The sequence below is a fragment of the Mus pahari genome, chromosome 16 (genome assembly GCF_900095145.1).
Source record: "Mus pahari chromosome 16, PAHARI_EIJ_v1.1, whole genome shotgun sequence".
In the NCBI taxonomy this organism is placed as follows: domain Eukaryota; kingdom Metazoa; phylum Chordata; class Mammalia; order Rodentia; family Muridae; genus Mus; species Mus pahari.
The window spans coordinates 34,989,379-35,002,243 of NC_034605.1; the positions used below are offsets into that span (position 1 = coordinate 34,989,379).

A 12,865-nucleotide genomic window follows, 5' to 3' on the forward strand; every position below is an offset into this window, starting at 1 on the left:
AGAGAGAGAGAGAGAGAGAGAGAGAGAGAGAGAGAGAGAGAGAGAGAGAGACTTTTGAAACCACAAAGCCTACCCCACTGTCAAGTGACACAAGTGACATACTTCCTCTAACAAGGCCACACCTCCTAATCCCTGTAAATCTTCAAAGAGTTCCACACTTCCCTGGTGGCTCCACATTTGAATATATGAGCCTATTCTGATTCAAACCTCCACAAATAAAATGTATGTTTTTTTTTCCCCCTCTAAGAAGAAAGCTTCCCTCCAAGCACTGTTCACTATAAAGTCTAGGAACAACTACCCCAGCATCAGTGAGCATGTGCGGGGCTCATATTTTAACCTAAAGACTATTTCTGGTAGAGGCTGACTGGGACTCAGTCAGTAAAGTGCTTGACCCACAGACAGGATGTTCAGTTGCCAACCATCTGAGCCACTAGTGAGCTGGGATCTTGCTTTAAAAACAAACAAACAAGGTAGAGGGAAGCTAAAGAACCACACCCAAGGTTGGCATCGGGTTTCCGTGTATGCACATGCACTCACATACATGGTCTGTGTGTGTGTGTGCGCGCACGCGCGTGTGTGTGTATGTGTGTGTGTGTGTATGTGTGTGTGTGTGCATGCGTGTGTGTAATGAATGAATGGATGGAAAAGGTCCTTAACGTTTAGAAAATAGCAGTTTTGAGGCAATAAATATAAACTGACCCTATAGAATCTTGTCATTAGAAACCTGTGAAGGTTTAAATGAATTTATACCAAAGTATTAAAAGCCTCCTAGCACATGATGACGCATACATGAATGTGTGTGTGTGTGTGTGTGTGTGTGTGTGTGTGTGTGTGTGTGTGTGTGTTGTGCATGCATCTGCCATGGTAGTGGTAGAGGTCAGAAGACAACTTTGCAGTTAGTTCTTTCCTTCTGCTGTGGGTTATGGGGATAGATATCAGGTCGCCAGCCTCACATGGCACTTTTATCAGTGAGCCATCTTGCTGGCCCCACATTTTTATTTTTAATAAGGCTTATGCTTAAATAACAGAGAGATTTTATTATTTGAATTTTTAATGAAGTCTAATGTCAAAGATACTGAATTATAGCCACCTTTCCCTGGGGGAAATTGGTTCCAGGACCCCTCAGATACCAATCTCTGAGCATGCTCAGGCCACTTACATAAATGGCACTGTAACTGCATATAACCTGTATATCCTCCATATACTTAAAATCACCTCTAGATTACAGATAACATCTAATACAATGCCAATGCTATATATAAACTGTTGTTATGCTATACTGTTTATGGAAAAGTGACAAAAAATAAGCTATATGAGTTCAGAACAGATGTAATCTACTCAAATATTCTCAGGCCAAGACTGGCTGAATTTGCTAATGGTATGGAGGATAACTGTAGGTATATGCAAAGTTTAAATTAACTTCATAAGAGCCTAACAGAAAAGCTGAGTGTTGATGATACACACCATGCTCCCAGCACTCAGAGAGGCTGAGGCAGGAGGATATGGATTTAAGGCTAGCATGGATTACAAAGTAGAACCCTGTCTCAAAAAAAATTTAAATAACTTGGGATATAGCTCAGTGCCAATGTGCCAGCCTGGCATGTGTAAGCCCTAGAGTCAGTCCCCAGTACTGCAAAGGGAAAAAAAAAAAAACAGAAAATGGGGTGGGGAAGATAGACACGAAACAAGGTGGTCACAAATTGAAAAATGCTGATTTGGGTGATAATTGCCTGGTATTTGATTATGTTGTTCAACTTTCTCTCTCTCTCTCTCTCTCTCTCTCTCTCTCTCTCTCTCTCTCTCTCTCTCTCTCTCTCTCTCTCTCTCTCTCTCTCCCCCTTTGGAATATGTTTCAAATTCTTCATAGCAAATACATAAATGGATTCTTCATAGATGATAGATAGATAGATGATAGATAGATAGATAGATAGATGATAGATGATTGATTGATAGATGATAGATAGATAGATAGATGATAGATGATTGATTGATAGATAGATGATAGATAGATAGATAGATGATAGATAGGTAGATAGATTGATAGATGATAGATAGATAGATAGATAGATAGATAGATAGATAGATAGATAGATAGATAGACAGATAGATGATTGATAGGTGTTTGAAGGATGGATCAGTGTTCCTAGGGTCAAAGCTAGCACTCTATTGTAATAAAGCAGCCCAGGGCTTGCTTTCATTCCTGCCTAATACCTCCCTACATCAAGCTACACTACAACCTTTCTTACATGATCTGCTAAGTATGTTTTATCTTTCTGGACAGCCCAACTATCAAGTCCAATCAGGCGTTCAAGCGAGAGGCTTCTGACTTTCTCTTTTTGGAATCCAGGCTGGTTTGCTGCCCTTAGATGAGGGGTAAAATGGCTGAAAGAAATTCTCATTCACCCAAGGACTTTTTTCCCCTTTCTCAGTTTTCACCTGGCAACTTGGCTGGGTTGGCACCAGGAAATTAGCCATCAGGCCCTGTGTATTCCAAAGTCCTTGCCATAGGCAGTCCCTTACCTAGCCATTCCAACCTCCCAAGGAACTCACAATGTAGAAAGGGTCGCCCCACACTCACCCCAGCTGAGAATTCTCCATCCTCCACTTCTCCCCCATCATAAGCTCCAAATCCAACAGTCAGCTTAACAGGGATGAGGGATAGGCGGTTCCTCCCCTAACCAAGATCAAGGTAAGGAGAGCATCTGCTGCAGCTAGTGAGAGAGGAGATGGATGAAATGCAGGACTGACAGTGAGTGGGCTACTCTACCTGGCAGCCACTGGTGTTCCCAGGCCTGGAATCTCCCTATTGCCCGAGTCTTAACCCTCCTAAATGTATCTCCTCCATAAAATGGGCATGCAGAGTTCAAATAAGGACAACCTTCATTAACAATGTCTTTTATCCCTGGCCAAATCAATGCTTTACCACCTTGCACTGGGCTAATTTTCATCCCAATGCACTCCCCTGGCCAGGACCTGGGAACCATCCATTCGCAGGTTGGAGCTAAAAGGAACCCCTCGAAAGAGGCTGTTTTTCAAGGCTGGAGGAATGCACCTCGTGGTAAACAGTTACTCCTTGCCTACTACAAAACATCAGATTCCTCCCTGGCTGTCAAGATGCCCACTGCATTCTGACCGCCTTTATGGCTTCGTGACTTAAGATAAGAGAAGCTTGTGTATGCTTTCCACACAAATGGTGGAAAGTAATAAAATAAACTTCAAAGATGCGCTCCCACATAGTAGCAGCCTCGACGTTATTCTCAACAAAAGCAGGAAGAAGGAGGAAGCTGGCGTGGTAGGCATAAGGTCAGAAGTGCACCCTTCCTGGTGCAAGGCCCCTTTCCTTGGAGAATTGACACCGACTTGGCGCTGGTCAGGACAGTCGGAGTAGCAGCAGAAGGGGCCTCCTTTCCTGTTTGACACCCCGTGCCACTAAAGCCAAGACAAGTTCTAGAGCACAGTTGCAAACAAATGGCGATAAACACGCCTTGCCTACCTCATGTCCCAAGGAACACACACCCTCCCGTGATTCTTGTTGATTGCTAAACCCGGGCACCGCACGACTGTGGGCTTTGCCCATGTCACAAGACTTCGGAAGGGACTCAATGCAGGCAGAGCCTGGCACCCCTCTTGCAATGCAGTCTCCCAGTAAACGTATGGGGCGTTGCCTTCTTCCCCCCAGAGCCTCCAGCCAGGTATGACAAAATAAAAGTGAAAGTCGGAGGCTGGCTAAGGAACAAGAAGGCACGTCCAACCAAAGAGTCATAGAATTTCAAGCTCGTGGTTTTTACTTGTTACAAGGGGTAAAGTTGGCCATAGAAAGGAAATAAGAGGAAGGGCACGGAAAGAGGTCAATGCAAAGGCTGTTCCACGGGGTTTCTGTAGTTCAGCGATTCAATCATCACCAGGGATTTCCTTTCCTAAGAATCTTTGCTCTCGTTGCCAAGAAAAAAAAAAAAAAAAAATTGCAGGCTGTACGCAGCGCGCAGCTCAGGACAGCAAATCCGTCCCTCGACCCAGCCCTTTTAGGTGTCTCTCTGGAGCATCCAAAAAGTGTCAGCTCTACCAGGTACAGTAGAGCAATCGTCTCCGTGAGTCCGGGGGCCGCAGAAACCCACTCGGTGGCCGCGGGAAGCCCGAAGCTCCTACCTGCGCAACGGGGCGGGCGGGGCAGCCGCACAGGCGCGCTCACACGCGCGCACACCCTAGCCGTGCGCTCGCTCCCTATTGGCGAGACCGAAAGGGCGGGGCCGGCCAGACCCAAAACAAACAACCTGCGCCCGGGGAGACTCTGTGGCCGCGCCGCCGCGTGGCCTCGGCCTGATGAACGCCGTGGGGGGAGCCGCGGCCACCTCGGCCACCTAGTTCCCCCACCCCCTGGCCGTGGGCGCCTAGGCCCCGCCCCCGCGGAGCCGCCGCAGGGTTATATTGGGCCGGACCGAAGGTGGAGGCGAGATTCTGCTGTGGCCGGCCAGCGCGGACATGCTGCCCGGGAAGCCCGGGGTGGCAAGGCGGCTGCGGGTGCGGCGGCCTCGAAGACTCCTTTCTATGGGCTCTTGAGGCTGAAGACGACCTATCCTCCAAAGTAGCGGGTGCGCCAGCAAACGTCAGCTCGGTGCCTGAGACCTAGACGTCCAGCGAAGGAACACTTTTGGACGCCCGGACAAATAGCAGATGCGCCGGCTAGGTCCTCCCAGCACGAAATCCTAAGGCTGGAGTGTCCTGGTCCCCGCTTCTCAGGGTGGCCCCTCATTCCTCGCTTGTCTTCCGCTCAAAGTCTCTAAATCTCGGAGTAAGTATAGCACTGCACCAACTTCTATCACTCCACTCCTCAGTTCACCCAACAATCAAAACTCCTCCAAAAAAAAAGAAAAATAATAATACAAAACCCAGTGGAGGAGAACCTTACGGAAAAGCGTCTCTCTCAGAAAGACTCAGCGGGCCACGGGATCGCCACTCCGGGAGCCACTCGCTTCCTACGACCGCGCAGGAAAGGGGTAACCGTGCCGGACTGGAAGCACCAGCGCCGGCATGAAATTGGAGGTGTTCGCCCCACGCGCAGCCCACGGGGACAAGATGGGCAGTGACCTGGAGGGGGCCGGCAGCAGCGACGTGCCATCTCCACTGTCCGCGGCTGGTGACGACTCCTTAGGCTCTGACGGGGACTGTGCGGCCAACAGCCCGGCGGCGGCGGGCAGCGGCGCCGGGGATCTGGAAGGTGGTGGCGGCGAGAGGAATTCGAGTGGCAGGCCGAGCGCCCAAGACGGTCCCGAGGCAACCGATGGCAGCAGAACGCAGGCCTCCGCGGCAGGGCCGTGCGCGGGCGGCGTGGGCGGCGGCGAGGGCGCGCGCAGCAAGCCGTACACGCGGCGGCCCAAGCCCCCATACTCCTACATCGCTCTCATCGCCATGGCCATCCGCGACTCCGCGGGCGGACGCCTGACACTGGCCGAGATCAACGAGTACCTCATGGGCAAGTTCCCCTTTTTCCGGGGCAGCTACACCGGCTGGCGCAACTCCGTGCGCCACAACCTCTCGCTCAACGACTGTTTCGTCAAGGTGCTGCGCGACCCCTCGCGGCCCTGGGGCAAGGACAACTACTGGATGCTCAACCCCAACAGCGAATACACCTTCGCCGACGGGGTCTTCCGCCGCCGCCGCAAGCGCCTCAGCCACCGGACGACAGTCTCCGCGTCGGGGCTGCGGCCGGAGGAAGCCCCACCCGGACCTGCCGGGACCCCGCAGCCCGCGCCCGCCGCCCGCTCCTCCCCGATCGCGCGCTCGCCGGCTCGCCAGGAGGAGCGCTCCAGCCCTGCGAGCAAGTTCTCCAGCTCCTTCGCCATCGACAGCATCCTCAGCAAGCCTTTTCGCAGCCGCCGCGACGGCGACCCGACTCTGGGGGTGCAGTTACCCTGGGGCGCCGCTCCCTGCCCGCCGCTGCGCGCCTATCCCGCGCTCCTTCCCGCGGCGCCCGGTGGCACTCTGCTGCCGCTCTGTGCTTACGGCGCGGGCGAGCCCACCCTGCTGGCGTCGCGCGGGGCCGAGGTGCAGCCCGCGGCACCCCTGCTGCTGGCGCCCCTCTCCACCGCGGCCCCAGCCAAGCCATTCCGAGGTCCGGACACCGCCGGCGCGGCGCACCTGTACTGCCCCCTACGGCTGCCCACGGCCCTGCAGGCGGCGGCGGCCTGCGGTCCCGGTCCGCACCTGTCCTACCCGGTGGAGAAGCTGCTAGCTTGACAGGAGCTCTGAGCTCAGCAGGAGGGGCTAGGGTGGAGTTGGGGGCGCCTTTTGTTGAGGAGGTTGGAATGCAGGCTCCAGGGCTGTGCCCTTTCCACTTTCCAGAGGAATAGAGTTTTGGGTTTTGTTTTGTTTTGTTTTTTTCAACTCTCCATCAAATGTGCCTTAAAGTTAAGCATTTTGACCCGAGTGTTTTAACTTAGTCCAGAATAGATTCCTTTGTCTTTTGTAATTTTACAGAGGATCAAAGCCGTTCTTTTCCATTTCTTGGCCAGGCCTGTACTCTCCCGCATAGAGGCTTTCCTCTCCCTCCTACTATTTGCGTTGCACCTTCCACTGATTTATCTTCCCCACCCATAAAAAAGAAAAAGAAAAATACATCAGGGAACCACTCCATGGGATAAAATGATGACTACTGTTTGGGGTTTTGAGACCCCGCTGTGTAAATGTGTGTCTTTCACAGGAGTGACTACGTGTAAGAGAACTGTCAAACTTCTGGTCATTTTCTCTGCTAACAACCAATGCTTCACTGTGCCAAAAAGAAAAAAGAAAAAAAATATTGTTGGGTTTTTTTGTAATTAAATTATTTATATATTTTTGAAACCTGAATTGAAATGTTGCAGGCAACGGCTACAGCTTTATTGGTGGTTACCTAACTGTGGTCTTCTTGGGCCAAGCAATTTCTTTAAAAGAAAAGTTAGCATTATGTTTGTGGGGTGCCAGGGCCACCACCACATGAAACCAAGTGTGATTTTTATTTTAATATTATTTGTGTCTGTGTATATATTTGTGTATAAATTTTATGAACCCCAGGCATACTGCTTGTTTTTTAAAAAAATAAAACTCAAAATTGATCTACTAAACACTTTGTGGTAGTAGATTGGGGTAGATATTTTTACCACTTGCCCCCACCCCCAAAAAATGGGTTCAGAGTCTCAAAAAAAAAAGTCCTTCATACTGAGATCAAGATATTTGTGATTTCATTTTCTGCTATTGCTTTACAATGTATAGGATGGGCCTTCCATTAATAGAATTTCCTAGACTCAAAGACATCCAGGAGTTAGCACAACACATACATCTGCCTATCTCTCTCCTACCAACCTTTAGCAGACCAGGTGAGCTACGCAAACAGCTTTTGGTCAGGTGGACATTTTCAAGTCAGTTGACTGAAGCTGGAAACTTGATCTTGGCGTAAAACTTATTTGACACACCAAAAAATGCCTTCAGGCAATTTTCAGGGCAACTTGAATGCTGGTGTTTTTATCAAAACAAAGCTGCCTTTTCTTGAACTAAAACAGTTGCCTGGGTGTGGACACTTGTGTGATCGCTCCTGCCATCAGCTGAAATATTATTCCCAAATACGGACGCTGATTCCTTGGTAAGTTCAAAAGCAACAGGTCCGTAAGAGCTCCCGTACGTTGGAAAAGTCTGAAGAGGTGAGATAGTCAGACAGAATATCCGGGCCTCCTTCCCAGACAGAAAGGTGACCTGGGATCTTAACATTTTGAGGAGAAGAAAGCAGCGAACCTGTTGGAGGATGCTCCTTCTGGGACAGGGATGTAAGAAAGCCTTCACAGGTTTCTTACTGAGAGTCAACACAGGGCTCCCCCTCCTTAGCCTTTGTCCCTAGGGACTGAAGGGTTTTCAAAGGAATTGTTCAGAGTCCCAGACTGGGAGTTTCTGGTCAGTTCTATATCCTGTATCTTGCAATGTGTGTGTGTGTGTGTGTGTGTGTGTGTGTGTGTGTGTGTGTGTGTGTGTTTTGTTTTGTTTTCTGGGCGCTAGGCCTCCAGGGAGACAGAACAGCTTCACAGAGAGGGGGGTGGGGGCCTGTGGAAACACTTTTGTTTCAGGCCACAGGGCTTCAAAGTTCAGAGACACAGGCCTTCCTTCTGTGCTGAAGCTGGTAGGATCAAGTCTGAGCTCAGCATCTTTGAAACCTTCAGACCTGTTGCACCATCATTGATGGTGTGGCTGGTAAGGAACTTGGCCAATGGTAAGCCAAGAGCATCCAGGATTCTGGAGCCTCTGCTGGTTGAGTGAGGTGGGCAGGGGAAATCCACAGCCTTGGGTTTCTGAATCAACAGCCCCTGGGCTCCTTCTAGAACTGACTCAGATTCTTGACACTCCCACCCCTAATACCCTACAACATACACAAAAGCCAAGCTCCTCACCAGCAAATAAAGGTTCTCCTAGAAGCTCCAGAAAGCTTTCCAGGGTTAGCCTTGCTGACCAGTGAGCATGAAGAAGTAAACCCTACTGTGTCCACTCCCACCCACTCTGAAGTTTCCCAAGCTGTGCTTTTCTACCTCTGGGAATGTATATCCACACTCAACATACAAAACAAATTCACAGGCTAAGATAAATGCACATCTTAGGATCTAAGAAAAAGTACTCACTATATATACAAGAAAACAGTGGCTAGGGGGGGGCTATCTTTAAGTGTCCCACTCTGAGTGACAGATCAAGCTCTGAAACCCAGAGTCTGCAGCTCCCAAGTCAGAATTCTTTCCACGATTATGCAGAGATTTCAGACCTAGACATATTTTGGCCTGGACTTAGCTGACATGAAATGGTCTCCGCTCACTTTTACGACAAAGATGATCGGATTTCCCAACTGTCAAGTGGTTTCTCTCATCACCAGAAACTTGCTCTCTGCTCCTCCCCCAAACTGTCGTTTTGTTTTATTTTATTTTACTTTATTTTATTTGTACCAACTGGCTGCTGGCACTTTAGACCAGCACTTCACCCCCATTATGCATGCTACAGCCAGCACTGATTTCCATTCCCTTCTGCAGAGTCCCATGGGTACACTCCTGCAGACTGCAAGGAGCAGAATTCTGCTGGGAAAAAAAGAGTGCCTTCAAGGACCTGTCTGTGACACAGAAGCCCCTCCTGTTTTCCCATACCAGCTATCAAACAAACAGAAACAAACAAAAGCCCTCTGTTTTAAATAAAAAAGAGAGGAAGGAAGGAAGAAAGAAAGAGAGAGAGAGAGAGAGAGAGAGAGAGAGAGAGAGAGAGAGAGAGAGAGACTGTCTCTCCTTTATGTTCAATTTTTAACTTTAAAAAGCTACCTCAATAGATTTACATTCACACCACGGAGGAGGGGGCACTTACTGTCAGCAAATATGAAAGGATTTTGTTTCTCTCTGTTACCGTTTTACTGTAATTCTTTTGACCACAATAGCTGAGCTTTGCCTCAGTTCTAGAAATTAGACTCTGAGGAGTCCTTTTGTAAATATGTCATGCTTTCCAACACCACAATACTTCTCTCTTAAGTTACAGACTTTATAGTCCCCTAATGAGACCATTAAACTTTTGTTATGCTTTAACAACATAATTTGTTAATTCTTAATGTTGTCAACAAATGGCCCTAATAAGTATCTTCCAAGAAGATCATGATCAAAACCATAAAGCAGTAACTTGCCCCAGATTCCAGGATCTCTTTCAACTTGGCAAAGATTCCAGGGTCACGGAGCACTGGAGAGTGTGCCTCTCTCTGACCAAATCCTTTCAGCGTTATTAAAATGGGCGAATGACCAGAAGCAAATGTCATTCCTGTCACTGGCCAATTCCTGCGCAGACTGGAAAAAAAAAGAACTGCATCAACCTTGGCTTTGGGAACCTAAAGCAAAGTATAAACAACCCACATGGACCACACTCCCCAGCCTTTCCTAGACTGCTCTGTTGTCAGGAAGTTCCACTTTAAGAACAAGCTGTAACCGAGCCTTTTGATCACATCTAGTCTAAGATCCAACTAATATATGGATTCCTGCGTTGGTTGCTTCTGATAGCCAGTTTCCAACTGCGGGGGGGAAAGGTGGGAAGATTTTGCAATCTATTAATGCTCGAGTCTCTGTCTCTGTCTCTGTCTCTGTCTCTGTCTCTCTCTCTCTCTCTCTCTCTCTCAAACACAAACACACACACACACACACACACACCAGGCAAAGCCCACTTAAAAAGAACTCAAACAAAATGCTAAGAAGGGTTACCCTAGGGAAATGATCTTCCCCATGGGCTTTAGTAGAGCCACAGCTGGGAGAGTCGTATCATGAAAACTCCCGTGTAGTGTCAAAGATGGCAGCAAGGATTTCTTTCTTCCCACCCGAAGTCAACTTGGGATCAAGTGCATGTTTCAAAGCATGGCAGCCTTGTAAAACACAGATACAGTTCTTCCAGACATTGCAACATCTACTGGAGATCACTAACACAGGAAGAGCACTTCCAGCTTTTGTCGCCCTGACTCGTCACAATGTGTATTTTCAGTAATGTGTCCTCCCGCTGTGTTCTTGAGGATCTCAGTTGCTCGCTGAAGTATCAGTTTGGAGAGATAGGCATGAAACGCTGGCATACTTCTTTGAGGAGGCAGGAGGCAGAAGCGAAGAGACATCATGCTGTTTTCAAGAGACCTCATCATAAACAAGGTTTTTAGGACTCCGACACTGAGTTGAGAGATCCAGTCAGTCCTTCATTTGTTTATCTGAGAGACAGGACTACAGAGATGGTACAACTGAAGATTACAGTGGGCACTCAGGAGCCTGAAGACAGAAATACATATGCCCACATGTCTGTATAGATACAGCCAGAAAATAAAGTAGTCATTAAATGTGAGAAACCTTAAGGAAGATAAAACTAGAAAAGAGCCCTAAAACCAGCCCAAATAGTAACTCACATTGAGACTTAGGAAAATATATTCCAGGTAAATTTCTTAGACCCAGGAATGAATGATTAAAGAGGACTACACAATCATCCTTACAGAGAGAACTGCTCTGTGGGGGAACTGCTATTTTTCTGGGGGAGCCCAAACTCCCTCTGGCATCTTCTAGTCCTGGAATCATGGTTTTCCCTTCCTGGAGTGGCTATTAGACAGTTGTTTCCAAAGCTGGACATTACTCCATGTCCCCAGGATATCAAGGAGTGACCAGTAAGACTCAAACATCAAACGTAAGTGGTCTTAAAGTGTTTCTCCCATGTAGTGGAAAATACTTTGACCTTTATCAAGGTTGCTCTTGCTTCTGGGTAGAAATAAGATCCTCTGACATTACTGGCACACTGCCAAGCAACCAGAATGCTTGGGGGAGGGGGGCTTTTATCTTCTTAGAAAAACATCCTTATCCCGGTGGTCTCCTCGGACATTTCAGTGCCCAGCTGGAGGACAGCAGGTCCCAGAAGCCAGGAGTGGATAAAACACAAGTGGAAATTCTACAGCATGGCAGCTCTGCACTGGGCCAGAGCACTGTGGGCAACTGGGAGTGCTGTTCAGGGTTCTCGGAGACTCAGGGGTATCTTCAAGGCTTTGAAGGGTGACATTTGTGCACTTAAAATGGCCAAATCAGATGGACAATTGCCAGGGGGCAGGAGAAGAGAATTCCTGAGTGGTAGAACTGATCTCCATGTTTGTCGACTGCGACGGTGGTTCTGTTACTATATACACTGCTGGCATTTAAGTCCCGTACCTAAAAGTGGGGGTGCAAATTACACCTCAATCACTCCGACTTGAAGATGTGTTCATAGGGGAATGATGATAGTTAAGTTTCTAACTTACTAACAGCTAAATTAAAGGAGATAACCCTTCTTTTGTGGAATTCAGTTAACTGCAACTTTTTAGGGGGTCTACCTGAAGGAAAGGGAAACTTTCCTGAAGTCAGACACAGCTCCTCATAGGCTTCCCCCCTTGGCAAAGCTGTGTGTGTAACTAGTACCTATTACTCTTTGATTAAGGGAATATGGGCCCCAAGTGGGGCATCAGTGGTATGCAGGTGTAGAAAAAATGGACAGGAACGGAGAGGACAGGTCAAATAGGAAGAGGCACTATTTCTGAAGAGAGATTTTTTTTTTTTTTTTTTTAGAAAGTGGTTCCCAGGATCCTTCTCATTCCTAGAATACAGACCAAAGTCCAGAACCCTTAAAGAAAGAATTCATTGAGAGAGAGAGAGAGAGAGAGAGAGAGAGAGAGAGAGAGACCAACCTGAGCTTAAAATAACTGGGTCCCAGGGCAGTATGATGAAATATGCTTAGCCATCCCTGCTTTCAAAAGCAGTCCTCCTCCATGAGAGAGGGCCTGTGTATGCAGCTCTCTCTGTGTCCTGACTTCACCTCCACTCCAGTTCTGTAATCACAAGTGTCAGAAGGCAGGAGCACTGTTGAGCAAACATAACACTTTTGACCCCTCGGAGAAGTTACACGTAGCTAGCAATCTGAAACAGAATAATTGTTAGTTGTCTTATTCATTAGATGAACCCTTTTGAGTAACAGCCCCAGGGGGAACATTTATAAATGCAATAAAAAGACCTCACCACAGTCAAGAGCACAAGGATGTGGCTCGTTCGAGGTTTTGGCTGAAGCAAACCCACGAGCCCTGGAACGCACGGATGGAGGGTGTGTGGAGGACCTTGTTCCTGGTCCTTTCCTGATCCTGGCTCCAGCATCTGCTTCAGAAACACAATGAGACTTAGGAGTTCACATTAGTAAGACAAACCTGCCAATGTGGATCCCCAAAACAAAAAACAAAAAACAAAAAACAAACAAAAAAAAACAAAACAAAAAAACGGGCTGGTGATTTTCAAAACATAACTCCAGTATGACTTGTGGAAAGTGAGGTGTGGTGACCCTGGTTTTCCTACTATGC

At 48.0% G+C, this 12,865-nt stretch overlaps 1 protein-coding gene across 1 annotated transcript; it reads left to right on the plus strand.

Moving 5' to 3' along the window:
- Positions 1 to 4,320: 4,320 nt before the first annotated feature.
- Positions 4,321 to 7,082, plus strand: Foxq1 (forkhead box Q1). The gene has a single exon (XM_021216020.2). It carries the CDS (start codon positions 5,029 to 5,031, stop codon positions 6,232 to 6,234), a length of 1,206 nt encoding a protein of 401 aa, XP_021071679.1. The 5' UTR covers positions 4,321 to 5,028; the 3' UTR covers positions 6,235 to 7,082.
- Positions 7,083 to 12,865: the final 5,783 nt, after the last annotated feature.